This window comes from Petromyzon marinus, chromosome 30, assembly GCF_048934315.1.
Source record: "Petromyzon marinus isolate PM22_M1 ecotype Great Lakes invasive population chromosome 30, UKy_Petmar_22M1.pri1.0, whole genome shotgun sequence".
Taxonomy (NCBI): domain Eukaryota; kingdom Metazoa; phylum Chordata; class Hyperoartia; order Petromyzontiformes; family Petromyzontidae; genus Petromyzon; species Petromyzon marinus.
Window position 1 is genome coordinate 1,926,741 of NC_133696.1, and position 26,013 is coordinate 1,952,753.

At 43.6% G+C, this 26,013-nt stretch overlaps 2 protein-coding genes across 6 annotated transcripts in view; both read left to right on the plus strand.

Moving 5' to 3' along the window:
• Positions 1 to 8,939, plus strand: part of LOC116947434 (hepatocyte growth factor receptor-like) — a 48,690-nt gene extending 39,751 nt beyond the window's left edge. The window contains exons 19-22 of the mRNA XM_076070584.1: positions 1,218 to 1,327; positions 2,684 to 2,849; positions 3,198 to 3,334; positions 3,849 to 8,939. Of these exons, the coding sequence (XP_075926699.1) occupies positions 1,218 to 1,327; positions 2,684 to 2,849; positions 3,198 to 3,334; positions 3,849 to 4,164 (729 nt within the window). The 3' untranslated portion in view covers positions 4,165 to 8,939. The remainder of the gene's footprint in view (positions 1 to 1,217; positions 1,328 to 2,683; positions 2,850 to 3,197; positions 3,335 to 3,848) is intronic.
• A 1,632-nt stretch (positions 8,940 to 10,571) lies between these two features.
• The window catches only part of UBA1 (ubiquitin like modifier activating enzyme 1), a 35,813-nt gene continuing 20,371 nt past the window's right edge, over positions 10,572 to 26,013 (plus strand). The window contains exons 1-7 of one of the 5 annotated variants that reach the window (XM_032963169.2): positions 10,572 to 10,707; positions 14,468 to 14,572; positions 17,780 to 17,841; positions 20,075 to 20,243; positions 20,619 to 20,753; positions 23,241 to 23,347; positions 24,895 to 24,985. In XM_032963169.2, coding sequence (XP_032819060.1) covers positions 14,468 to 14,572; positions 17,780 to 17,841; positions 20,075 to 20,243; positions 20,619 to 20,753; positions 23,241 to 23,347; positions 24,895 to 24,985 — 669 coding nt within the window. In that variant the 5' untranslated portion in view covers positions 10,572 to 10,707. Of the gene's footprint in view, positions 10,708 to 11,398; positions 11,432 to 13,994; positions 14,128 to 14,467; positions 14,573 to 14,866; positions 15,016 to 17,276; positions 17,484 to 17,779; positions 17,842 to 20,074; positions 20,244 to 20,618; positions 20,754 to 23,240; positions 23,348 to 24,894; positions 24,986 to 26,013 lie in introns of those variants that run through there. The other 4 variants (XM_076070609.1, XM_032963172.2, XM_032963173.2 and 1 more) reach the window with 4 other exon arrangements.

Consider the following 26,013-nt stretch of genomic DNA (forward strand, 5'->3'; position numbering starts at 1 on the left):
GCCTACGATGAGCACATTTTGCTACGTAAGGTGAGAAAGAAGTTAAAAGTTCACACATATGAATAAATAATGCTCATTCACATCCCCTTTGTCAGTCGACTGTAATTGGGTTCATTTGACCATACTTCACCACGCTGGTCGGTGTGAGTTTAGTGAAGCCAGAGAGTGCAGACGTTGGGAGCATAAAAGCACGGTGCAGGAATTGCTGTTGCTGCACTGCCCTCAACTGGCCACGACTTAGGACAGGCGTGACGTCATCATTATGTAACACAACCTGTCTGTAACATAACCTGTCTGTGCATGGCATGGCATAGCAGTCGCCTGGAGAATGCCAGGGAAAAGGAGGGAAGGAGCAAGGGAAGGACAGAAAGGAGCAATTAAGTGGGGGTGTTAAGGCACGGAGTTGAAGAGGAAGATTTTGAAGAGAGACTTAAAGCAGAGACAGAGACTCAGTAGAGCTGCCTGGGATGGGAGTTCCGTACAGTGGGGACGTGGTGGCTCACAGAGCAGTCACCAATGGCAACGTCCTCCTCCTCACCTTACCTATACAATGTTATCTTGCCGTGTATTGCTCAGGATGCCCAGGGTTCTTGCTCAAGCCTGATATGAAATTCTTAGCACATTATTCGAAGGCCAAATAGTTAATTTCGAGTTGCTTCATTAAAGGCCAGCGCCCTGACCCCGTAAGGTTAGCGAAGACATTGCCCCTGCCTCAAACATTTGCCAATTTTAACACTCAAGTTGGCCTCTCTACTTTTCTCAAAGTTGTTTTATAGCGTCATTCAGGATAGACCTCCAGTGCACATGAGTTGATTTAATCGCTCCATCTCCGCGGAAGACTTCCTCTCAATGCATTCCCCCCCCGTTTGGCTACTACTCCATCGTTGGTCTGAACCATCATCGCTTTCTTGCCGTGTGTCTTGCCAAAGCACACTTTTCTTAGCGATTTTAATGATGTCATTCACCCTGCGTACATTCTACAACCCTCTCTTTGCCTCTCAATTTAAGTACAAGCGTACGCCTCTTCACACTTTTTTGTGCACTTTTCAGCTTTTGTTCCATCGTATTTGGCAATGTCCATGCTTTGATCCACATCATAGCAGGTGAGATGCAGCGATTTCCATCTCTCCTGTTCCGGCACATGGTGTGTTGCTTTTCATTCATCGTGCTGGATTGTGAATGAATCAAGTTACTCTTTTGCCACGTTGCTTTTCCAGAATCCCACGGTCAAGGACCTCATAGGATTTGGTCTCCAGGTGGCCAAAGGCATGGAATACCTGGCACTCAAGAAATTCGTGCACAGAGACCTCGCTGCACGGAACTGCATGTGAGTTGGACACACACAGACACGAGAAACAATTTACAGAGGGAACAAGGTGATAGAGAGAAAAAATATATCAAACTTAGAGATGTAATGCAACTCAGAGAGTCGGCCAACACAACAGTTAACACTTTACCCGGTTGATCGACGTCCTTCCAAAGATTGCTAAATTTTGCATCCACCTTATCTTATCACCTTTGTCCCTCTGTAAATTTCACCCCCACCCTCTCGCCCGTTACGGCAGCCCCTCCCCTCCCTCCCCTCCCTCCCCCCCCTCGGATTAGCTGAGGTATGCTAACTCTGCGATCTTACATATACTTGCAAATTCCATCCCTAGCACCACCCGCTTACCCTTGGGTTGTACCCACCACAATAACCTCTGGTTGCAATAGCTCTCTCGCTACATTTCCTCCTGCATCAGCAGTCCGCCTGCTGTATTGTTTCACCTGAAGACGATGGCTTGTGTTGCTATCGAAACGTCGTGATCTATTAGTTATTTTTCTGTCTACGTGACTTTACCGAAAGAACCAAAAAGTACGTAAAGTAACGTTGAACTTTAGGCTGAACTTGCGCCAATGAGAAAACGATCAACCTCTGTGCCATAATCTTTAAAAAAATACTCTATAGTTATAAGCAAAGACTCGACTATATGTACTTGTGCCATTCAGCTCACTAGACATAGCATTAGGATTTATATCACTAACTCGGTCACAACGGTATGTTCAGTACATACTGGTCTATCAATGGCTTATTACATTTTGAATCTGAATAATGATGACTAAATGTAGCCGGTCACTGTGTTGCATCGGCCTCTCCCATGGACAGTTAGAAGTTTAAAACAACAATGTATTATTACAAAAACAATTTCATTGTAATAAACGATTACACACAAGTCTACGCTACACATATATCGTGAGTGTAAGGATTATTTTTTTGTTGCGAAATCGATAGATCATAAAATTGCAATTATCAATATGTAGTGTTGTTTGTTAATAAATGCACTCCAATTTCCTTGTTGCTGCATTCCAATGACCATATCAACTAAAGTAGAGCCACATATATTTTGATGAATTGAAAAACCAGGCATGGAGTTTTTGTCATGTCAAACTGGAGCCTGGAGCCACTCCTATGCAGAGCCATTCCACTTTTTGCGATCCAGTGGTGTAGAAATTGAGTGCGCAGGTACCACACCTGCCACTGGGGCTTCTGGGCCGGTGTGGCCCCAAGTGCTTGGCTATGAAGACAGAGGGGGACATTGGACAGGGGGTGGCCCCTTTCCATTCCTTGCACTGTGCAGAGCCCACGACCGATGTTGCACCACAGCTGACGTCATCACCCACACGTTTGGGGATTTGTGTGCAGGCTGGATGAGACGTTCACGGTGAAAGTGGCGGACTTTGGGCTGGCGAGGGACGTGGTGGACAAGGAATACTACAGCGTGACGGCGCACCGTGGCGCCAAGCTGCCCGTCAAGTGGATGGCGCCCGAGAGCCTGCAGACTCAAAAGTTCACCACCAAGTCCGATGTGGCAAGTCCCCCCATACCCCCCTGCGTGCCCCACGATGGTGCAGCTGGCAGTGCGTGTTGGTGAAGGAAAGGTAGCGTAGACGTGGAAGCATAGGAGCATGCTACAGCAATGGATTTTGCTGTGCTGCCCCTCTTTCCCACATCGTAGCCCCACGCAGATACCTACTTACTTTTCCATCCCGACCAAAACGTAAGGGAATTTTTAGCACACTTATTGACATTTTTTTTCTAAGTTGGCAGCTACTTAATGTAACAGTGGCCAGAAGTACATCGAGGATGTGTCGGATGTCTGCGGGGACCAACGCTTGTTCCCGTACCCTGCCTCCCACCCCACATTTCCCGCCTGCAGTGGTCGTTTGGCGTGCTGGTTTGGGAGCTACTGACGAGGGGGGCCTTCCCCTACTCCGACGTGGACCCCTTCGACCTCACGCCCTACCTGCTGAAGGGCCACCGCTTGCTGCAGCCCGAGTACTGCCCCGATGACTTGTGAGTCCAGCCCCAGGCTCGCGCTGCCCTGCCTCTTGTGCTGCTTCTGCATTGCGTGTTGTATGTTTCTGAACTTCTTTCGCACTGTACGTCACCAACCGTGCTAATCGGAGGTGCGGGAAACTATCCTTAAATAGCCTTCGTTGTGCTGCTCTCTTAAGCTACCTTGCTTTGTCCTCTCTGGCCTAATAATTCCCTGCTTTCTACTGCCCTGTTTGGAATTTCCCTACCTCATTTGTTGCCATCATACCCAACTAAATGCATAGTTGTTCCACTTTTTTAAGTAAGTGCTTTAAATAACACCAATGATGTTAAATAGTCCCTAATTTTCCAAGGAAGGCCTCACTGTGCCTTAAATATCTATTTTACAGGGGTCTTGCATTCGGACATTTGGGCAATTGCATATTTAATATATATTTTTATGTGAGAGGAAAACTGTCTGGAGATTATCCAACGCACGGAGGGAGATGACGCTGACAATTCTCTTTGTCTCTCTCCCCGTCTGTGCCGTTAGGTATCAACTGATGCTGGAGTGCTGGAGCCACAAGCCAGAGATGCGGCCCACGTTCACGTCGCTCATCTCCGAGCTGACTTCCACGCTCGACGTGCTCGAAGGAGACCACTACATCAACCTCAACGTCACCTACATCAACCTGGACGCCCCGTACGCCTACCGCAGCGCTCTGCCGGCCCTCGACTCTCCCCGGGAGCTCTACAACACGCCGAGTGTTCCTCCCTGTCCGCCTGATGACAAGGACAGTGCTGCTGTGAATGGCAGCACTGCTGTGGCAGATATTACAGGGGATCGGCCGAACTCGGTCGTCGCCTAAAGCATGGACTGCAAGAGCCGTAATGTCCCCCGGTACAGGCCCCAGCTCTCAAGAGGGACCTCATCAGCAGCAACAGCAGTAGCAACGAGAGTTTTCCTAAGCTGGCCACGATGAACCGAAAGCCTGCGCATAGGCTTAACCTAATGAGTTGTCTAACCACGACCCAATTGCTGCCAATAGCGGACAGATGCCTCGAGTGCCCGTTCTGAGCTCTGCAAAAACACTCGGATAGCTGCCTGTGAGTCCATGGTGTGTGAAAGAGAGAAATCTAACTCATTTGGTACGGGTTGGAGGCCCTGTGTTAGGGTGGAGATGCCTGAACAATTGTCGCAACCGCACAAGATGCAGTGAGTGGCGACGGTAACAAGAGACTGATGTCAGTAGAGGCCGCACTCGCTGTCCTAGGGACTAGAGAGGAGAGCCGCAGCACCTCTTTATTCATAACGGCCAGCTCAGCCTTTGGCTTGAAACGATGTTTGAGCAGCGGAGGCCCTCAGGGACCACATTTTAGTTTTCCTCGTGACAAAAAATCGACACTGAGAAGTCTGATGTCGCCGTGCTGCACGGCCGGACTGAGAGCCGTGAACAAAAGTTCAGCACGAAGAGACGGAGATGGTCACTTCGTGTTTAGAGACTGACAACTGTGGTGTGCGTGATTATTTGTCAACTGAATATGATAAGTTCATTTACAGGGTAATTCGATTCTATAACGTGTTATCCCCCGTGAGCGGAGCAGAGTAATGTTTTATTGAATGTGAATATTCCAGTGGTAACTGTGTTCGTGTATTTTTCACTGATGTAGTGAATTATATATGATGTATATATTTTGATTTAAAGCTTTCGTGACTGCAGGGATTCATATTCTTGGTTCTTCCGGTAAAGTCACGTAGAAGGGAAACAATAAAATAATACAAATATAAAACAACACAATTCTCACGACGTTTCGACTGCAACACAAGCAATCATCAACGTTAAGAAATAACCGCCACTTTTTTCAAATTTTTCTTGCTGTGGTTTTCACACCTGATGATGATTGCTTGTGTTGCAGTCGAAACGTCGTGATAATTTTATTGTTTAATATTTTTATTATTTTATTGTTTCCCTTCTATGTGACTTTACTGAAAGAACCAAGAATATGATGTATATATGTTGGAGAACACAAAAAAACACATTTGCTGATTACTCTTTATAGCTTATGGGCCACGTAGCAATTTATTTCCATTACAACTGTACTGATAACTATTGTTGATCTGGGAAGCAGGGCATGTGGTGTTAGATGAACAAACATTAGTTTGTTTTTTGGTCAGGTGTCTGTTCTCTACAAGCATTTTACTCAATAGCAATGCATCTTTTATGTACCCACCCACGCCTCAATCTCAAGACCTAGGAGGGTCCTCCTGTCTTGGGAAGTTTGGGCCAATGCCATGTGCTTGGCACGTGCAAGAAAACCAGTGTGCCCAGGGAAAACCCATAACCTTGGAATAACACTCAAAGCTCCACAGATAGATTCAAGAATCCATTTGTGTACCGCCGCTGCCTCCTGGCCACCTCGCAGCCTAAGTCTACAGCACCAGGTATTAACAGGACTCTTCCATTCAAGTTCTGACCAGGCTCAACCTTGCTAAGCTTCTAAGATCTTGCGGCAAGTTGCCAAAAATTATTTGGATTGCTGAAAACATTGTTGAAACAACACAAGGCTGGGAGGAGGCTTTGCCGGATCATGGTGAGCTCACGTACACGAGACACTCGCATGCAAAGGCAGTGACAGCTCTGCAGGAGGCTGCACATCACTGAGGATGCTACTGATCTATTTGTAAAAAGTCTGAGCATTATTTCCCCAAATGCATGGTGTTTTTGTAATGCAAACATTTTGGTTTGCACATAACAAAACTAATTTACCAAACATCCATAGCCAGGGAACCCTCCAGGCATGATACTTGGTATGGTTCGCCTGGAGCGAGATTTATTATCGTTATAATCACAGCTCACAGAGTGGAAGCGTTTTGAAAGGATCAGGTGTGGACCAGAGAACTGGTGGTTAATGGTGATTATTTCTGAAAGCGGTTCTCTTTTCAGACACGGTTCTGAATTGGATTTAAACTCGCAATGCATCACAAATTCTGCTCTGTGAGCATATGCTTTTGCCTTCCACAGAATTGGCTGTGGGGGGGGACCTCTTATTTGATGATTACAGTCATATAAAACCAATCTCGTCTTACCTCTTTCGCACATCTGTCGTGTCGGGTTTTTTTTACTCTACAGCGAGATCACTGCTGAATGCGAATGGCATCTCTCATTCCGATCCAAGAGAGGAATCAATTATACAACCACTAAAGAATACAGTATTATTTTCATTGGTCACAATGATTGTGACGATAGGTGAACAAATTATATATTTTTGTAAGTGCAGTAATACAAACCACACAATTAAACACTGATGTTTGTGTTTTTTGTACATGAGGATTTTAACACATTAAATTCTGTTTAATATTAATCCAACAGTCTCACTGTATCTGTGAAGTACAACCAATTTGCACTGGAATTTAATTCTGTATGATATATACTGTTCCATATTGAAAAGATAATTTTATTTACTTACATGGTAGAGGGAGCATGCCAAAGTTCAAGTGAATCTCAGAAAGCATGACGATACGACTGGTTTTATACTTTACTTAACGCTTATCTGGACTTATTTAATGAATTGTCTTCACTGTTAAATGTCGGGTATTCAGAAGTCCACAATGTACGGTCATGTTGACCCTGGAAGATTAAAAATCAATTCCTACACTCGCAGTACATGCGTTGCATTGTGCATATTCTGTTTATACAGCTTGTATACAGGGGGTAGCGGTAGTGCAGTGGTTAGACACCACACTGTTGCCGAGTTTAACGGTTAGCCACGTACGGCGCTAAAGAAGTTCAACATACTGTACATCCCATTGACGTGTGAATAGTTCGTACTTATCCAAATGGCATACTTTAAATTCAACGTATGTTCCTTGGTAAATACTTCATATGATCAAGGGATTTATTGTATAATTATAAAAAGCTGCTCACGGTAGAGACTTTAACCACCGAGAACCACACGCAATGAAGTTAGGTGTTAATGAAGAAGATACATTAACTTGCTTAGTAAGTATTCAATGTGCAAGAGAAATATAAAGACCCTCGTCTGATCAATTCAAATCACTGATATAAATGCTTATTGAGATTTACCTTTAAATATTACACTTTGTTGAAGTGTACAGTTGATAAGTTATCAGTAAAAATTTAAACCAAAAAAGCCATTGTTACCATAAACTCAAAATCAATGAAAACTAAACTGAGCTCTCCATTGTCAGTCCCAAGCCAGTGGTTAAAATTCCACATTTTCATGGCAGGGTAAGTCTGTCCGCACAGTACGTGAACCACCATAGACTCTCAAAAAATGTGTCTGTTGAATATAAAACTTCAAAAACCCCACATCTTTCAAACCTTTTTTGATAGCTTTCTGCTGCTTGATGCAGTAGCTAAAATGCATAAAATGTGTCCAAATTCCATTTAAAATACAATATATTTTTAATGTGCAATGACAGAAACATAAAATCCACCATGAAATTGTCACCAATTCCCACAAAATACTGACTATTGAAGACAGGCACATTGAGTTGGTTTAAATAATGCTGCATTCTACAAATACAGTGGCAGCTCATCGTTTTGATTTAAACCGTCCATGTGTACGGAATTTTCATGAGTTCCTGTAAATGTGTACCGTGGGTGTTTTATAATTGAAACATGTCTCAGTCGAAAAATCACTGTTGACAGTTCTGCGATGTAACAGGTCTGGGCTGAAAGTTTACCCATTTTGCTGAAACGTAAAAATTTAGTATGCATTTAGGCCAAGTGGCACGCAGCGTATCTTTATTTAATGTCCATTGATGTAAATACCGTTCATTTACAAGTAATCGATTAAAATACAGCACAGGTAGACATGCAGTAAACGGTAAAGGCTTAGCCCTGCAAATTGCTTACGCCACTGCTGGCAAAAAGGCCTCCAGTACAGGGAGCTCTGGACAGCCACTCCAGAGATTATTTTTTGACCACCTCTTCTAAACTGGCCAGACATCTTGAATGGAAGTACATACCCACATTTTACCCAACCGCACGTGACCTGCAGATTGACTAACTGCACACGGTACATGCAGCACGGAGTCGATATTTTTAGGTGTGCGGGGGCCTTACCTCCCAATTAAGTGGCTTAAAAACTTGGTTGGTGGATGACAGAAATAGAGCCATCTTGTAAGGCATATCCCTTGCAAAGCAGAAAGGTGACTATAGGAGGCAGTACAGCAAGTAGGCTAGACTTGCTGTACTGCTTCCTTGTTTGTACACATGGGCTTTTCTCCATCTTGCTCCCACGTGCAAAAGCAGCATTTCCCATATGCAAGGACTACATTCCATGCCATGCTGTATATATATAAAAGGTAAATATATAAAAGGGAAATTTGTGAATGTGTCTGTTCAAAATGTTTGGCGTACTTCCCGACATGCAACAAACTTGAAATTTGCCATGTGGGTACTTTCCAGACTGTACATCATGAAAAAATAATAATAATAAAATCACTTTTGTATATATTTTGGGGGGGGGGAGGGGCGCAATAATGCATATATTTACCACGGCAAGTGAGCTGTGACGTCACATCTGTCATCTGACCCGTATGCGGAAGCGTAACGGAGTGTGCCTGCTGATGTCACCCCCCCCCAACCCTCCGCGAGTAAAGTCAAATTCAAATGTGTTACAGGTCTAAGGCGTTCTTCGCGCAGCAGTGCTTTATTATTTGAGTCGTTTACTGCCGTACGCACCCTGAAAGTTGTGTGTCTGCAGCAAGCGCGTGTATGTGTACGTATGGACGCGCGCACGTATGGACGCGCGCACGTGTGTGTGTGTGGGGGGAGCGGTAGTGTAGTGGTTAGCGCGCTGCGCTACGAACCCGGCGACTCAGCCTCAAACGAGTAACTGGTTTGGTGTGTGAACATCGCCACTGGGGAGACAAAGGCGGCCGGGCATGGTGAATCCAAGTCCCGGGCGAAGCCGGGTAGTAAAGCTAGTACAGTATATAAAACAATCTTTAAATTTAGTGAGGCTTTCCTCTAAATAAGCACCACGCAATGCAATAACTACATCCAGGATTGGACTTTGCGCGCTCATTACTGACTGGTCCTTTTGACTTTTTTTGACTTGCTGAACTCATGCGTCACCTTCGCTATCGTGACCCAACCAACATATGCTGGTGTGTAATGGCCTTGTGAGCCATAAGCCATTGCACTCAACCCCTAGTTCACTGGTGCCAATCATTCCCCATGAAAGCATTAGCCACCGCAGCACTCTTTATTGTTAGACAATGCCAGCGATTGTGCACGCCACCGCAATTTGCTCTGCGGAGAGATCTGCACGGTGTTGAAGGAAATCTGGGGCTGCGTGAATGTCTTAACAATCAGTCATGCACTCGGATGGTGAGCCATGCACAATTAGTGGCCCTTGTAATGGACCGAAAGCCCTCCCTCGCCCCCACTGCTCAAGTGTCCCTTGTGCTGGCAATTGTCGTTTCGTAGTTGTTCTAAATTTGCCTTTTGTCCCTGCAGAGAACGCACATAAATACAATACACGAGAGCGACGATAAATACATTCAGAAAGTCATGATGACACATCCTATAAACCAGCTGGATTGTAATTGTTAGTGCCATGCTTTAAATATATTTTTATTCTTCAACGCCGATTTTAGATTCGTAAAATGATACGGAACTATATACTGCAATTAATGATTTTTTTTTATTAATGAAACACCCCATCCTTGAGAGTTCGACCCTAGGAAACAATGATGAAACGTCCCGCTGAAGGGAAGCCATTCTGTACAAAACAAAGGTCCGGATTTCCTGGATCTGGAGTTTCACGTACATTTCAGAGGTTTGTTACAATTCGCTTCCATTCCTGGAAATCCAAACCAAATTTGCTGATCAGTGTAAACACCTCCCTGTAGACCGTGCACAGCAAGTTTGTCCATAACGCGAGTGCCATCAAAATAGCACCAGCTTTGAATGATCCTGCTGTGACCCACTTTCATTTGTACAACACGTTTAATTGATGCATTCTCCCCAAGTCAAAATGTTCGTACAATTATAATAAGATCATCACAATCCAATGCACTGTGAATTCAATTATACGCATAGGCATTGAAAACAATATACATCCAAATGCATTTACTAAATTACACGCAGAATATGGTTAACGCATTATTATTTTACAAACGTTACAGAACAACCTTACACTTTGGTACAAGCATCGTTAGGACGATAAAACAAAGACCATGAGCCCGCACATTATGAATTCACAATCGTCGTGTGTTACAGAGAAAACAAAAATCCCTTCTGCACAAACTTGGTGGTTGAGCCTCGGTGGTGACGTAGGAGGGTAGCTAGAGAGCAGCAGAGGCGTTACAGTCAGCCCAGTGGCTCGGTCCAGACAACAGATGCCCTCTCGTTAATAATCCCATCCAGCAGCCGGGGGTGAGTCATTTACTGATGTTTTTGTTGCTGTTGTATCACTGTTATTCTGCAACAAAAAATATTCGATGATTATTATTTTGCTTTCCTGATGATACTGATGTTGGTCAAGTGTTGTTATGATTTATTTGGCTTATTTTACCTAAAATGTCCCCACCGCTCTTATTGCATATCTATTTGTTTTCTACCTGACTGGCAATTGTATATGATTGATATACGAGCATTATAAGTCTCGGTTTTAAAATATTGTGGCACCACTGTAAGCCAATACTTCATTGAGCCGTAAAATAAAAATGACTGTATTTGAAAATGTAAAGCTATTAAACGTGTCAAGGTGCTGCGTTGCAGAAGGAGCAAGCCTTCCCGGTCATGTGGCTTCATTCTCACGATGGGACAGTGGCTTCCACGTCCCGGTGTATATTAATGGGGCCAGCATTTTGCGTGAGATTGTTGTCGGGAATTAGATTACAAAATAGTGTACTGTCGCAAACGCACCACACGACTAACAGCCATATTTGCCGGGTTTGCTGCGAAGGCTTTGGGCTCTTGCATTATTCGCCTGAGCCTATTTTACCCAAAGAAAACAATCCGTTTAATCCTCCGGTTTGGCTGCTCTCGTGAAGACTGGTCACCACGACTACAAATGCGTGCAGGGGCATAAATAACGCGCATCACGCGCTGCCCCTATTGAACTTGTGGCCGCAAAGCCATGGCAACCTCAGAGAAGGTAATATGAAGTCTGAGCATGCCTGTCTGGTGCTGACATATGTTGCAAACGTTAGAGTATTAAAATGATTGCAGTATTTTATATGATACTATTGAGTTCGCGTCATAAGCTGGCATTGTATTAAGTTGCTTTTGACCTTTACGTATTATGTTGCTGCTTGTATGTCAGGTCTTGACAAAGATAGGATTTTAATCTCAGCGTGCTCTCACGTGTTTTTTTAAATAAAATATTTAATTATGTTAATTTATAATCATTAGCCAATCCGCTATAGAATTAAAGCCTCTCCAAGCCGTGTTTGGTCGTGGGGGTTACTTGACCATACTTCACCACGCTGGTCAGTGCAGGTCGGTGAAGGAGTGATCCAGGAACATTACAGACATCAGTCGTCACGAATGTTAGCCATGACCAGGAATCAAACTCTAGATTAACTGATTGAGTGCGTTAACCACTGTGCCACCACTCCATTTGATCAAGTAACGGTGAATGTGTGTAGCCAAGTGATCTACACGGGAGCTCATTGATATGCACCAAACGTCCTGGTCTCTGAAAGGCGGTTTAAAATTGCGGAGCCAAAAGTTTTATAAAAGCACACAAACAAGATATAAGAAGCACACATCATCTGTGCATATGCAATTAAAGAAATGCATTGTGGTCCTTTTGTCTTTGATCACATTTGCACGTGCACTTCTTCAGGAACTGCCGATGGCTTTTGCATGTACGTGGAGGCAGTGTGCTATTTAAACGCACCTACGATTAGCACGGTTGGCTACGTACGGTGCGGAAGAAGTCCGACATACGTACACGATTTTGCGTGTTTATGGGTTTCTGGCCAGCACTATTATTTTAATTCTATGATGGGGTTCTCTCAAAATTTACAGATTCTATTCAATGTTGTGGCTTCGTGCTCCACACCGGTGTGTTGGAGAGCCAAGCAACAACATTTACAATCTGAGCACTGTACTAGTGACGAATTGACATCTTCTGTTTACGTGACAAGTCTTACTAGTTGGCTGTGTCGGGTGGTGGCGGGTTTAACGACACATTTATATATTTACGCGATCTAACCCAAAAAAAAACTCTTATAGATATTGGTCGCGAAATCCTCCGTGTTTTCCAGAGGCCTGTTTGTAAGTCGATCTGTTCGTTTGTTCCACTTTACTCCCTGTCGATTCCAAACATGTTGTACGGCGTATACACTAAACACGGGGAATGGCTTTACCGAAAGAACCAAAGAGTATGGATTCCTGCAGTCACGAAAGCTTCAAATCAAGATGGCTTTAAAAGTTATATAATCTCCTGCAATATAGATGCCACTGGTTATTCACGTTCTGCAGATGTAGATGCCACCGCCGCTATTTATTGCGCGGCGGTTGAACTTACGACTCTGAACAGGCAACTGGACATATGGACAGGTTTGTTCGTATCTCTGAATGTTCGTAAGTCGAATGTTCTTTAGCAGAGGAGTCCGTGTACCATGTTGGAGGCTTCCTGGGTAGCGGGCGGGACTGATATGGGTATGGGCGGGGGCAGGAGCAGTAGGCGGAGCCAAGGTCAGGGAGCGAATCAACTCCATGCGTGGGCGGGGCTTGTGACCGAGTGTAAGCGCGAGTAGGGCTGCCAGCTGACCACGTGGCCTGGGTTGAGCCTCCCAAAAGAATTGGCAGCTTTGTGTACTACACATTGTGCAATATTACTTGCGAATAAGACCAAAATAACAAAAATTGTCAAGGCAAGACAATGCAACCGAGTTCAGTGTCACAGAAGCAATATCCTTTTACTTGGTTAGTACATCAAAGTGGCGTTTAAAAATATTAAATATTCGTTTATCACTGCATGTACGCGTATAACCCTTGTTTTTCAACCCCCATGTCTTGCGGGGTTAGTCAATGCGAGGAAGTGCACAACACGAGTCGATTCAATTATTACATCGGTCTCTTGCGCCTTATCACGCATCGAAGCATCCTGGATCCAATAACATCCAGGCTCAAACTACTTAAGCTTCACCTCAGCCCTTTTTTTACCACGCCCCCTCTCCTCACGACTGTTTTGGCAAAGAGCTTTACAGCTCATCGGATTCCTCCACTACAAATACAGCACTCTGGTTCTGTATGCGGGTTGGTTAAGCGAGTTTACCCCACGTGACAGGGTTAGGCCCACCTCTCCCCCACGTGGTACCGCCCCGCGTCCCCCCCCCATACCACGTGACCACTCCGCGTCCCCCCCCCTCACCACGTAGTACCGCCCCGCGCCCCCCCCCTCACCACGTGGTCCTGCCCCGCGTCCCCCCCTCACCACGTGGTACCGCCCCGCGCCCCCCCCTCACCACGTGGTACCGCCCCGCGTCTCCCCCCCCCTCACCACGTGGTACCGCCCCGCGTCCACCCCTTCACCACGTGGTACCGCCCCGCGCCCCCCCCTCACCACGTGGTACCGCCCCGCGCCCCCCCCCCCTTCACCACGTGGTACCGCCCCGCGTCTCCCCCCCCTCACCACGTGGTACCGCCCCGCGCCCCCCCCTCATCACGTGGTACCGCCCCGCGCCCCCCCCCTCACCACGTGGTACCGCCCCGCGCCCCCCCCCCTCACCACGTGGTACCGCCCCGCGCACGCGCTGTGCGTCTCGCGCTGGGCGCTCTGCACGTGGACGCCATCTTGTCTTTGTCCCTCCCCCGCCGGCCGCGCGCGTCGCTTTCCAGGTGCGAGGAGGAGGAGGCGCCGGCCGCGACCCGCCACGCCGCGAGCCCCTGTCGTCGTTTCCTTTTACCCCTCGCCACGCGCGCTCCTCTGTCCGCAGCCGCCAAACGCGCGCGCGCACGCGAGCCTCCAGTGCCGCTAGCCACTCCTCCATCGCCACCAAGTGCCCGAAGCCGCACTGCCAACGGCGCCGCGCCCGCGGTTATTTTTTTTTATTCCAACAAAAAAACACTTGCCGCGCCGTGCGAGCGGTGTGGTCGGTGGTGCTGTTTTATAAGTACTGATATTTTGGTGTTTGGTTATATGAAGGTTAACTTCTCGCGTGCGGTCACAACCGTTTAGATGTCAAGTTCCCCACCGGCCAAGAAGCGCTGTGTCTCTGCCGACAATACGGGTTCCTACTGCACGGCGAGCAAAGCGGCCAAGACCTCTCTGCCAAAGGACGCGGTGAGTCGCAATCTTCGCCATTCCATTACCCTCAAGCACATTTTATTTGCTTTTACAAAAGCGTTGCAATGACTACGCATCGGGGCCTATCTATTTTAATAGCGGGCCTTGTTTTGCATTCAGTAGAGCGGATAAGGACGAGCGGCTCGGCAGTATGCGCTGTCATTGGCTGGCAGGTCTGACGTCATTGCTCGGTGTCCAATGGTAATGCCGAGTCAGGTGTCAGGGCCGACTTTCTCAGCCAATGGGACGCGCGGCTCGCTTATCCGTTGTGGGAAGTTGTAACTTGTTAATTCGCAAGTAACGATTTTTTTTGTGTGTGTTCTCTCTGCGCGCTCTCTCGCTCGGGCTCCCCTTTGCGGGGTCTTCTTTTTTCGCGTCGTTTCCGAGTGACCGCGTTCGCGGCGTTTTAAACTCCCGGCGACGTAGGCCAAGTCCCCACGGTAAGGTTTGAGAATGTCAACGTTTAGCTTAAGTTAGCGCCTTCGATGCGGTGACGGCGAGGGGGAGTAGGCGTGTTTGGTCGTGTCTCTCTCGCGCGCGAGAATGTTCGCCCGGCGAACTCCCCCCGTGAGACAGAGGAGGAGGGTTGATGGATCACGCGAATATGACGAAACCCTCCTTCCACTGGGCGAGTACTCGGCGAGTCGTTTGAACAGTGACATTGATCGTGGCGGGTTCAACCACACATTTATATATTTACGCGAACTAACCCACACAAAAAAACCTGTATTAAGGATGAAATTGCTCGTGAAAGCCTACGTGTTAAACTGCCATTGCTGACATTTCATTACTGTATTGACTTGACCTTTGTATTTCAATAATCCATATTTTGGATTTTAAAAAAAGAAATACACGAGCCTTCTTAATGCGTCTTTTTAAAGACCTGTGTTGACATATGGCTGCGCTATCTCTACGCTTAATTACACTTTTTTACGTGAAGGCTTAATAGCAACTTGGTATTTTAATTGATACATACACCGTGATAAGGTAATATTTGTATTTTAATGTTAATCGACACTAGGATATTTGAGAATGTGGCGCGTTAGTGTCGATAATTGTGCTATTGAGTTGGGCGGATAGTGCGTGACGTGTAGTCGTATTACTGCTCTGAGCGTTGTGAATATAGCCGCCGTTCATCACCGATTCATAACCTATTGATCACTCAAACTATTTACTACTCATTCACCGCGGGCATTCAACTCTGGGTGATTCACAAGCGTTGCCTTTGAACGTAGTCGTGTTCGGTCTGGCAGTGTTGATAAGCCGCCACTGCTGCCCCACACACTGACTGTTGTAGCGTGTTACCACGGTTCAATCTGCAGTTTTTATTATTTTTAAAAAGGTGACTCATTAGCACGGAATGGTCCCACACCTTGTCCCGACGTAAATGACATTGATTTGATTGTATAATGCGTCTGAACACAAGTGGATCCCAATAATCTCTCTTAGGCATCCATATCAATATAAATACTCCACATACAACTAGGTGACAAAATAGTGTGAGAAAATATGGTATTTCTAATTTTTTTGTCGAAAGTATAAAGAGCCCGAGACTTTGTTAATAAATATTCTGATTCTAAAATGCACTTTTGCATTGTCGATCTGAGAGAGAAAATTAACGCCTCTTAATTTGTTTTGTGAAAGAATTTGACAGTTTGGAAAATGTAAACTGAATTATTTGAATGTTTATTTAAATTAAATACTAAGGGAAAATGTACCTTGCAATCCATGCAGTCGTACAGATTATACATAATTAAATATACTAAAATTGTTTTTGATAAAAAATATAGAAATTACTGCTACATACCAGTTACGTTTATGTTTCGTGTATAGCATTTTACAGTAATTAGGTCAAGGTTTAAACACAACATTAATTGAGTATTTTTCTCATGCAACCTTTTACATTAAGGGCTCTATTAAAAAAAAACACCGAAACCCAATTTAAGTTAAATTATACTTCACTTTTGAGGTGTGCAGTTATATTTGTGCTCAACTGAACCTGGATTTGAGAGTTAGACGTTTTAATTATAGGTGCATTTTTATTTAAAGCTTTCGTGACTGCAGTGATTATTCATATTCTTGGTTCTTTCGGTAAAGTCACGCTGAAGGGAAACAATAAAATAATATATTTTATTATTTTACCTAAAGAACCAAGACTATATAGGTGCATTGTTATCTTACACCTCTTGGTGATACTATTATCGGCTGTAAAAAAAATCCCGGACCTTGGGTATTTTGACTGATAACACATTTCCGGTTCAGTTGTAAGCTGTTTTGTGCAGAAAAAAACCGATGAAAATCAGTTTTAACAGCAGGCCAAACCAGTCTTAAAAAATCTATTATTTATAATTTCATACTGTTGAGGAAGAGTTGTTTTTCACCAGGAGTTATCAAGCTTACACGTCTCTTCATTTGTTTTGAGCATTTCTTTCACTTCCTCTTCATCAAAGATATAAATATAGCCAGGTTGGGAAAGTAGACCGGCGCCGCTCCAGAGGGTCTTTTAGAGCTCCCTCTTAAAACCCCCTCTAATTGCATACGTTTTACACGTTGGTCTCGGTAGACTTCATTACAATCAACCATGTGCAAGTCTGCATGGCAATCGTCCCCCTTGGGGGGTTGGTGACCTAAGCAGCAGCGCTTAAAACCTCATGGGCGTTCACTGCGTAAAATGCACAATAATCGTTGCATTGCTTGTGTAGTAACTACAGCTGTATACATATTCCTACAATGACGCGACTCTGTCCTGCAGTTTAGTCATACTATATTTTTAGCTTATGTGTTCATGGTTTATATTTATATACAATGGGTATATATAGGGGTGAAAATGGAATTGTGAACGTTTTCTTCGAGGTTGGAGATACTGGAAGTATTGTTTTAGCTCTTGTAAGCAAGCTGGAGCATAAAGGTAATTGGTTATGTGATATAATTGATTTAATTATGCATGTTTTGCTTAAGTTAACGTCAATACTCAGATGTGGCCTTTCGACTTCAATGCATCACCTGTTGTTTTCTTGGCCTACTAACTTTGGGAGATACGGTTATCGCAATCATGAATGTTAATTCCTCCAAGGTGCGCAGTTTGACAACGCAGATTGAAAGAACGAGGAAACGGTTCCATCGAGAAGAAGTCGAAGAAAACTTCCTCGAAAAGAGTTTTAATTTGGATGCCTTAAACCAAGTTGACACTTTTTTTTATTGCAGGACATGGCCAAGAATGGAGGCAATGATGTTGACATCGATGAGGGCCTGTACTCAAGGCAGCTGTAAGTACTGCACTCGTTACTTTTCTATTTTGTGAGCACCTTTCCAAAGATGTTTTGGAATCAGACAGCTGACAACAGCTTGGCCAGGCAACCTCAATGCATTTTTATAATGTGTAAACTTTGAAGGAATCACTGTGGCTATTGGTGAAATAGTTCTTATATTTTGAGTCCTATAACCATTGTAAAGAGATGCCAGGAAAAAAATAAACTAAAATAATTGTGGGGTGTATTATATTTAGTGAATGAAGATTTAAACAATTGATGTACTGGCCAAATGTAATCGGCATTCTTGCTTTGAAGTACAGTAGTGTCTTCATCATGTTCGGAGTAAATATCTCATTATAGCGTTATGTGAGCTTGGCTATATTTAATGTACTCTACAGCTGTGACTGCCTTGTGCATGTAATTTATTATATGGTTTTCATTCAAATCATACTTAATTCTGAGCCTGTGTATTTAATAGTGGTTAAATGCCATACACCATGTTTTAATACCTCTCAGGTTTAACAAATAATACCGAAACGCACATGTTCGTGAATTTCATAGCTTAGATAATGCATTTTAAATTCTTAAGGATGCAATTTGCCTTGTAAAGGCATCTTAATTCCAAAATGAGATATTTCTCTTCTCTGTGACATTGTACTGTAACCTCGTTTGTTATAAGCTATTGTTTAGTGTTGCTGCCCAATTTATACAGTTTGGTTAACATGGGCCATGAAGTTAAAGGTATATTGTAGACAGAAATATCTAGTAAAACTGTTGGCAACATGACTTTAACCTTTTGCCTCGGTTAAGAAAATCTTTAGTCACTGTTGTATTTTGGTCTTAAAATTTTCATCAAACCAGTGACATTCCTTGGTAGGAGAACAGAATCATGTATTGCATGCCATAGAAACGGTTGGCCGATAAAATGGGCTGATTTTAAAGATGAATGGCTGAAGTGTTGGTGATGGTTAGAACATTCACATCATCATTGCAGGAGTTCAGATTTAATTGAAAGCAAGTTCTGCTGTTTACTGTCTTCGGGCTGGATGTTTTTTTTGTATAGAATGACTAATATATTTGATACCACTCTGTTCTATGAGACAGTTGCAGCTAGCTTTTGAACATGTGGTGAATTTAAGCTTTATACAGCGTCAATGTGCAGTCGTCTTTGAAAGCTTTACAGTAGACAGGTATTGACTTATCTGTTAAAATGAATCCCATAGCTCACAATAATGCACCAGATCATGCGTGTTACGGACTTATGATTTTTCTGTTTTATCTTCACCTCGCACGAACCAGCGTGGTGAGGTATGGTTAAATAACTGGCTCTAATCCAAAAATGGATTGACAAGGACTGTTCGTGTTTCATCACATTGGTTCATGTCTTCCGTGTACCCTGCCGAGGTGCTACATTCACTGCAATGTTACAAACATATTTGACTCTTGAATTAGTTGGATGGGGTGATCCATGTATTTTCCTTATTTTCCCTACCGATTTCTCATGTCCCTTTCACTCTCTATCAGGCGATTTAATACTTTGAAAACGACGTCTCCATATTTTACAGACGAATGTTGAGAGATTGAATAAGTATTTTGAAATTGTGGGAGACATTTAGAGGCTTTGAAATACAATGTCCGGAAGCACTCTTCCGGACAGTCCTGTTTCTTCACCTGAGGAAGGCTACTTGTGTTGTGGCCGAAACGTCGTGAGAATTTTATTCTGTTACTATTTTTATTATTTTATCTCCATTCTACGTGACTTTACCGAAAGAACCCAGAAGATGAATCCCTGCAGTCACGAAAGCTTTAGATGGAAAAATACTAATTCTTATTTTATAAATTGATCACCCTGTATATCAACTGATTAAAATCATGGAATACCATTATAAATGTGATGTATGACTACAGATGATGATCCCTTGTAATAATACCTTTAAAAAGTCATGTAAAATGTTCCACATGAGAAGCATACATAAAAGTAGAAAATCTGACTTGAGGCCGCCAACATAAATGATCACTGCCCATTGATAGTTTTATCAGAACAACCCTTTCACTTTTGCTCCGACCGAGAATTACGTGGAAATTATAAACTTTAAATAGCCAAATCTTGCATGCCAATTTGAAACATTGCACGAGTACTCGAAATGTAATCCCTCGGCTTGCTGGCTTGGTTTAATACGCACCGTCGTTTTGTACGGCGAAGATGCGGTGCATTGGGGTGTTTAACACTTGGCACTGCTTGCACCAGGTACGTGCTCGGCCACGAGGCGATGAAGCGCATGCAGCGCTCGGATGTACTCGTGTCGGGCATGCGGGGGCTGGGCGTGGAGATCGCCAAGAACGTCATCCTGGGCGGCGTCAAGTCCGTGTCCGTCCATGACCAGGGGAACGCCGAGTACCTGGACCTCTCCTCCCAAGTGAGTTCCTCACAGAGATAAATAAGTACCTCAGTTGTTCCTTCTACATGTGAGCACCTGGACCTCTACTCCCAGTTTAGGTTCTCAAACTTGTCAATGACCACCTGGTTATCTGCCAGGCGAGCTCCTTATGTAGGTAAATTAATCACCTGTCTTTTCTACCCATGTAACAAATTACTGCTAAATATTATAGTCCTCCCAGTTTCCTCATTCACACATTACTTCGCACGTGGACTTTTCACAGCTGTGTCTTGCATGTGCTGAAAGCTTTTAGTTCAACATTTGTTCTTCCATTGTATTGTAAAAAAGCTAACATTGCTTTTTCCTGTGTGACCACGCGTGCTTTGCCAACCACCTCGAATCTGTGCGTCTCAGTTCTATCTGCCGGAGAAGGACCTGGGGAAGAACCGGGCCGAGGTGTGCCAGCCCCAACTCTCTGAGCTCAACACCTACGTGCACGTGTCGGCGTACACGGGCGAACTCACCGAAGAGTACCTTTCCAAGTTTCTGGTGAGCGACACCTCATCGGGAGGCTTGGCTCTCCGTGGAACCTCGCGCACGCGGGCACTCAACGACGGCCGCTTTCTGTTCAGGCGCCGCGAGCGTGCCCACAGTGGTACCTGTGCCAGCAGCTGTGATGATGCGCTTTGAGGCCACGGAAAGAGGGAGAGGTTACGCCGCACTGTGTGGTGGTGGCTTGCCTTTCATGGAACCCTTGGGAAGCATGGCTGGTGTATCGTCAACAACAATTTAGCTCAACTCGAGATATTTGTCAGGGACACCACTGGAAAATATGGAATGACTGGCAGTCATTTACGGTGAACCGGAATAAAAAATGATGTTGGAGGAGGCGGACGGGGCGATCTGGCGAACATAATAATGAAAAGCAATTCAACATTGTGCCTGAATAGTAATGTGTTTAACAATTCTATTTGGCTAGTTTTGACATGAATCGGGACATTGGTAAATGAAATTTGAATAAATTCTGAGAAGTGCATGCTTGGACTTGCAGCGAGAGACGGGAAGTACCCATTACACAAGGTGGTGTGTCATGCGGATTGAATTTAGTGGCGATAGACTCAACCCACCGTGCTACCATTTGGCCGGTAGGCGGTAGTTATTTATAGTTACAGATATTTAAATCACAGGTCATTGCGCACACCGCAGTGTTGTGGGTTAATGCTAGGGCACCACCTGCGTCCTCCCATCCTCATTGGGTCCATCTGTGATTTGTTTCAGCTGCATGCCACTTTTAAGCATTCCTCCCAACTATTTTTGCCTTCATTTGCTCATTGCATCTTTAATTGAGCAGCAGTACACTCACAAGGATTTTTTTAAATGTATATATGTTGAACTTCTTTTGCGCACAGTATGTAGCCAACTGTGCTAATCGGAGGTGCAAGATATGCATACTAGTCTCGATGTTCGTAGGTAATGGGCACAGTTTTTCTGTGTACAGTTCCCTAGCAATCTTGGAGACACATAAGTAATCGATGCACGTTGGGGAAAGCCCACGAGGGTGGCTCAGCAATCCCTTCCAAGAGGGATGACTCATTGATCGGGAAAATATCACATTTTCCAGAAGGGACAAACGATTTGCAGAGGAAAATAGACGCTGCTAACGATGAGGTCGTTGAATTGTTGACACTTATACAGGTTGTGTGCATATGTAGAGGCGGTTGTACAGTTAAGAGTGTGCACATGAAATATTCAAGGATCTGTTTAATGTTGTGTATTTAAGTACATGTTATGCAATAACAATTTGTGAAAAATGTGCTTCAATAAAGCCTAGATTTAAAAATAATTGTGAATATGCACTATGTCGTTATGATTACCCAGTCTACTTTTTAAAGAGATGCTTTACATCTCATTTTAAAAGGATAATTGCATATATTTTTTGACAGTACTGTGGTGTGTTGCAATGTTTATCTTGAAAATAAACCTTGATGTGTTTATTTGTATTGTTCATTATAGAACAGGTTGGCTTATAGTTATAGGGACTAAAACAACAAATTATTGTTGAATTTGCCTTTTCAAGTCGTATTGCAATAGCCCTCTATATGCAACAGCTGAGCACATTGTTCAGAATTGTGGCTTTAAACCAGTACCCCATTCGTGATGTGTAATCTGATGAGTTGACATTTTCCTTTCCAAATAGTTGTCATCCGTCCCACGGTCTGTCGCGTGGCCAGGGTTTTTATCCTTTGGCGGCTCCAAATATCACTACTGTCCATAAAACAGTTGGCTTGTTGACGCTGGAACAACATGGCTTTCACCCACTGCCATGTCTTAATATATCTCTACCTGTCCACAAATGATAATTACTATGGAACACGATTTTTGTTCCTGGGTAATAAGTGTTATTTTCTGATTGCTTATGCCTCAAAAGAATAGAAAATGGCTATTATTCCCCACGAACTTTGCTTTTGTGACCAGGACTTTATGTAAAGGAATGACGCAAATGCACACGTTTTCTCATTGAAAATAGGTAAATTTCACTGTCATCACAAAAGCAAAGTTTGTGGAGAATAATAGCCATTTTCTGTACTTTTGAGGCATAAACAATTAGCAAATAACCCTTATTTCCGAGGAACAAAAAATAATACATTTGTTATACAGTTCTTAATGGAGTGGATTATTAACTTGGCTTTTGTGTCCTGGTCACAAAAGTAAAGTTTGTGGGGAATGATAAACATTTTCTGTACTTTTGAGGCATGAGAAATTAAAATAACACCACCCAGGAACAATTTTTTTTGTTACAAAGTGTAATGAAAGGGCCGTGGAACCAGTGAAGTGGAAGGGTGTAGCTGATATGGTTTGGTTTTGACTGCAGCAGGTGTATGCACTGAAATTTGATATTAGGAATGTTTGCATGCCTTTATTGCACCTCAGGCCTCCTTTAGAAAGGATATTTTTTTGCCTAAAACGCTCACTTGATTTCCCATGAAGGTAATTTAATTATTTCACCAAAACGCATTCCTAATGGGTTTTCCCTAGGTTGTGGTGCTGACCAACTCCACCTTGGAGGAATGCCTTCGCGTCGGCGATTTATGTCACTCCAAAGGGATCAAGTTCATTGCAGCAGACACCAAGGGCTTATTTGGGTGAGTGCTCTCACATGTCTTTCTGCTTGACATGAATGTGTGACATTCACCGTTGGCGTGGGCATATTTCACACGAGCACAGTCGGTCTGGAATAAAGTTGTTAATAAATGTAAATTGTGTGCTATACATTTCATGTAGGGAAATCACTACCCATGGCCAAATGAACTTCATTACTGCTTTGACTGCAGCATTTTAGTTTATTAGATTTTTTTTATGCCACTTATGCCAATTTTGCTGTAACTGTATTGTCTTGAGATGAAGACACTTTCATTCTTAACTTTATTGCACAATAGCACCTTTTTTGCAAATATATGTTTACGTAATTTAAGTATAATCCACTGAATTTAATTTATATTATGTAAACCGTTGTTGATATTTTTTTACTTATTTGATACACATCAATAATGTGAGCTTGCTCTTTTTCTGTCCAGTGCTCATTAAAATGTGCAAGTTCTTATACTTGCTATTGATCAATGCTTTCTAAAAAATGTGCATATTTGCATGGTTACTAATGTTTGTAACCTATTAATACTTGTTATATCTAGAATGTTTACTAATGCCACTGCTAATACGAACAATTTATATGCATATTACTACAATAGTGCTTTCAATAATTTGCTATAATGCTTGATGTTGCTTGCTAATAATAATGTTTGTGTGTTAAGTGTGCACTTACCAATACTTGGGCTAAAGTGGTGCTTATTCAACCGTTACAACATGCTTTGTGCTTACTCGTGTTGACTCTCGGGTGTTTCCTACTCATTGCATTTAGCTAGAGTACATAGCCGACTAGGCTAAACCGTATGTTTGCAAGCATGCGACCATCGGGATTGATTTATTTTAACGCAACGCACGTCAGCGTCTCTCGTTGAATTGATCCGACCGGCCCTTCCGGGCGCGTGCAGACGCCAGTTTTGTGTGCACCGCCAGCAATGTTAAACAGCGGGGCCATGTTTTATCCAGTCGTGTGCATTGCATCGAGATGCACATGAAGGTTGCGTTAGGTCATACAGGTGGTGTGTCATGCCCTGCAAACAAAGCCATTCCCGGTTTTTTAATTTTGATTAATGTTGATGCTTGCCTCTTGAGCGTGTACTTCAGTGGCGTTAATGGTTAACTGTAAAATGTCCCAATAGACCTACTGTATCACTTCAGCAACACCTCTTGTTAACACGAGAGGGGCACACCTTTAATGTGCTGCAAAGATGGTTATTGGTCAGTCGAACTAAAATGTTGAATTCTCAGAGCTGGAATCAACCAAATTAAAGTAAAACAAACTCATTTGACATAATGTTTTTTTGTGCAGTCATTGTTGACCGGGAGACTGTCACTATTTTAGCAATTGGTGGCTGCTTTGATTAGAACCCAGAATCTCCACAATGCTTAGCTCTCTGCCCTGACCACTGAGCCACCGTACTATCTCAAGCAAAATTGTTTGCAGCACATTTGTATATTTGTTAATGAACGAGTAGATTAACGTAATGATAACAACACCTTAACCTGTCATGTGTGGGTGTGCGTGTGTGTCACTGTTGTTATTTGACAGACAACTCTTCTGTGATTTTGGTGACGAGTTCACAGTGATGGATTCGACTGGAGAGCAACCCGTCAGCGCTATGATCTCTGCAGTTACAAAGGTAGTGATTGAATGCGTTGTCTACACTCGCACTTCAGCAGCTGTTGCTCTGGCAGACATTAGATGCAGCTGGCAGTAATTAATCATTGGTTGACTTTAATGCCACTTTTGCACTTTTCGTGAAACTTTCCATAGAAATACGGGACCACTAATGTTACAACCCAACAGAGCATGCATGTTCACATGTGTTTATTACAGCCATCCATAATATTCTAAAGCCTTTTACATTAACAATTTAAACAAATTGCTGAGCAGTTGCACATTTGAGATGTAAAGCACAGCAGTAATTGTGCCTTGGTCTTTTATACAGAAAAGACATTTCTTACAAACCGTGAAGTCTCTGTAAACAGAGTAATTGGCGCAACCTAAATGTCATGGAAGCGAAGCGAATGGAGAGGAGGATTGCGTACGTGGCCGTGTCCACACTTGTGTGATTTAAGCTTGATGGTGTAGTGGCAGGCAGTTTCCCCAGTGATTTCTTGGTGACCAGACATGAAGTAAACCGCTCATCCCATCAGGATCAATCCATGTCTAACTCCAATTGCAGAGCCAATCAGCATTTCACTTGATTGCTATTTACCACTAGAATGTAGACCAGGGCAGCTTAGCGATTGATTGTATTCCATTTTCAACGGACAAATCGAGCTTTTGAACGCTGGATTGAATATAAACTGAATACAAACTGGCGAGAAAAGCGTGTGGGTGCTTGGGGGACCAGGCTTTGCTTTTGGCGTTAATGCAACATTGAGGTCATTAGCTTTCAAATAATGGAGGCATGATGGAGCGACCTGGTGAATGATTCATCTGGAGTTGCGTTTTCTGTGTGTGTGCCTGGGTGTGGTGTTTTTGTGAGTCATTTAGGGTTGAATTTTTTTGTGATCACTTGACCTTTTCTTGCGTCGTATTCAGTGGTTTTTGAGCAGGTGCATAGATTTTTGTTGTTGCTGTAATAATGAAAGTATTAAAATCTGAACTAATTTGTGACGGTAGACACGGGCACATTAAAATGTTATTTTCTACATTGTATTG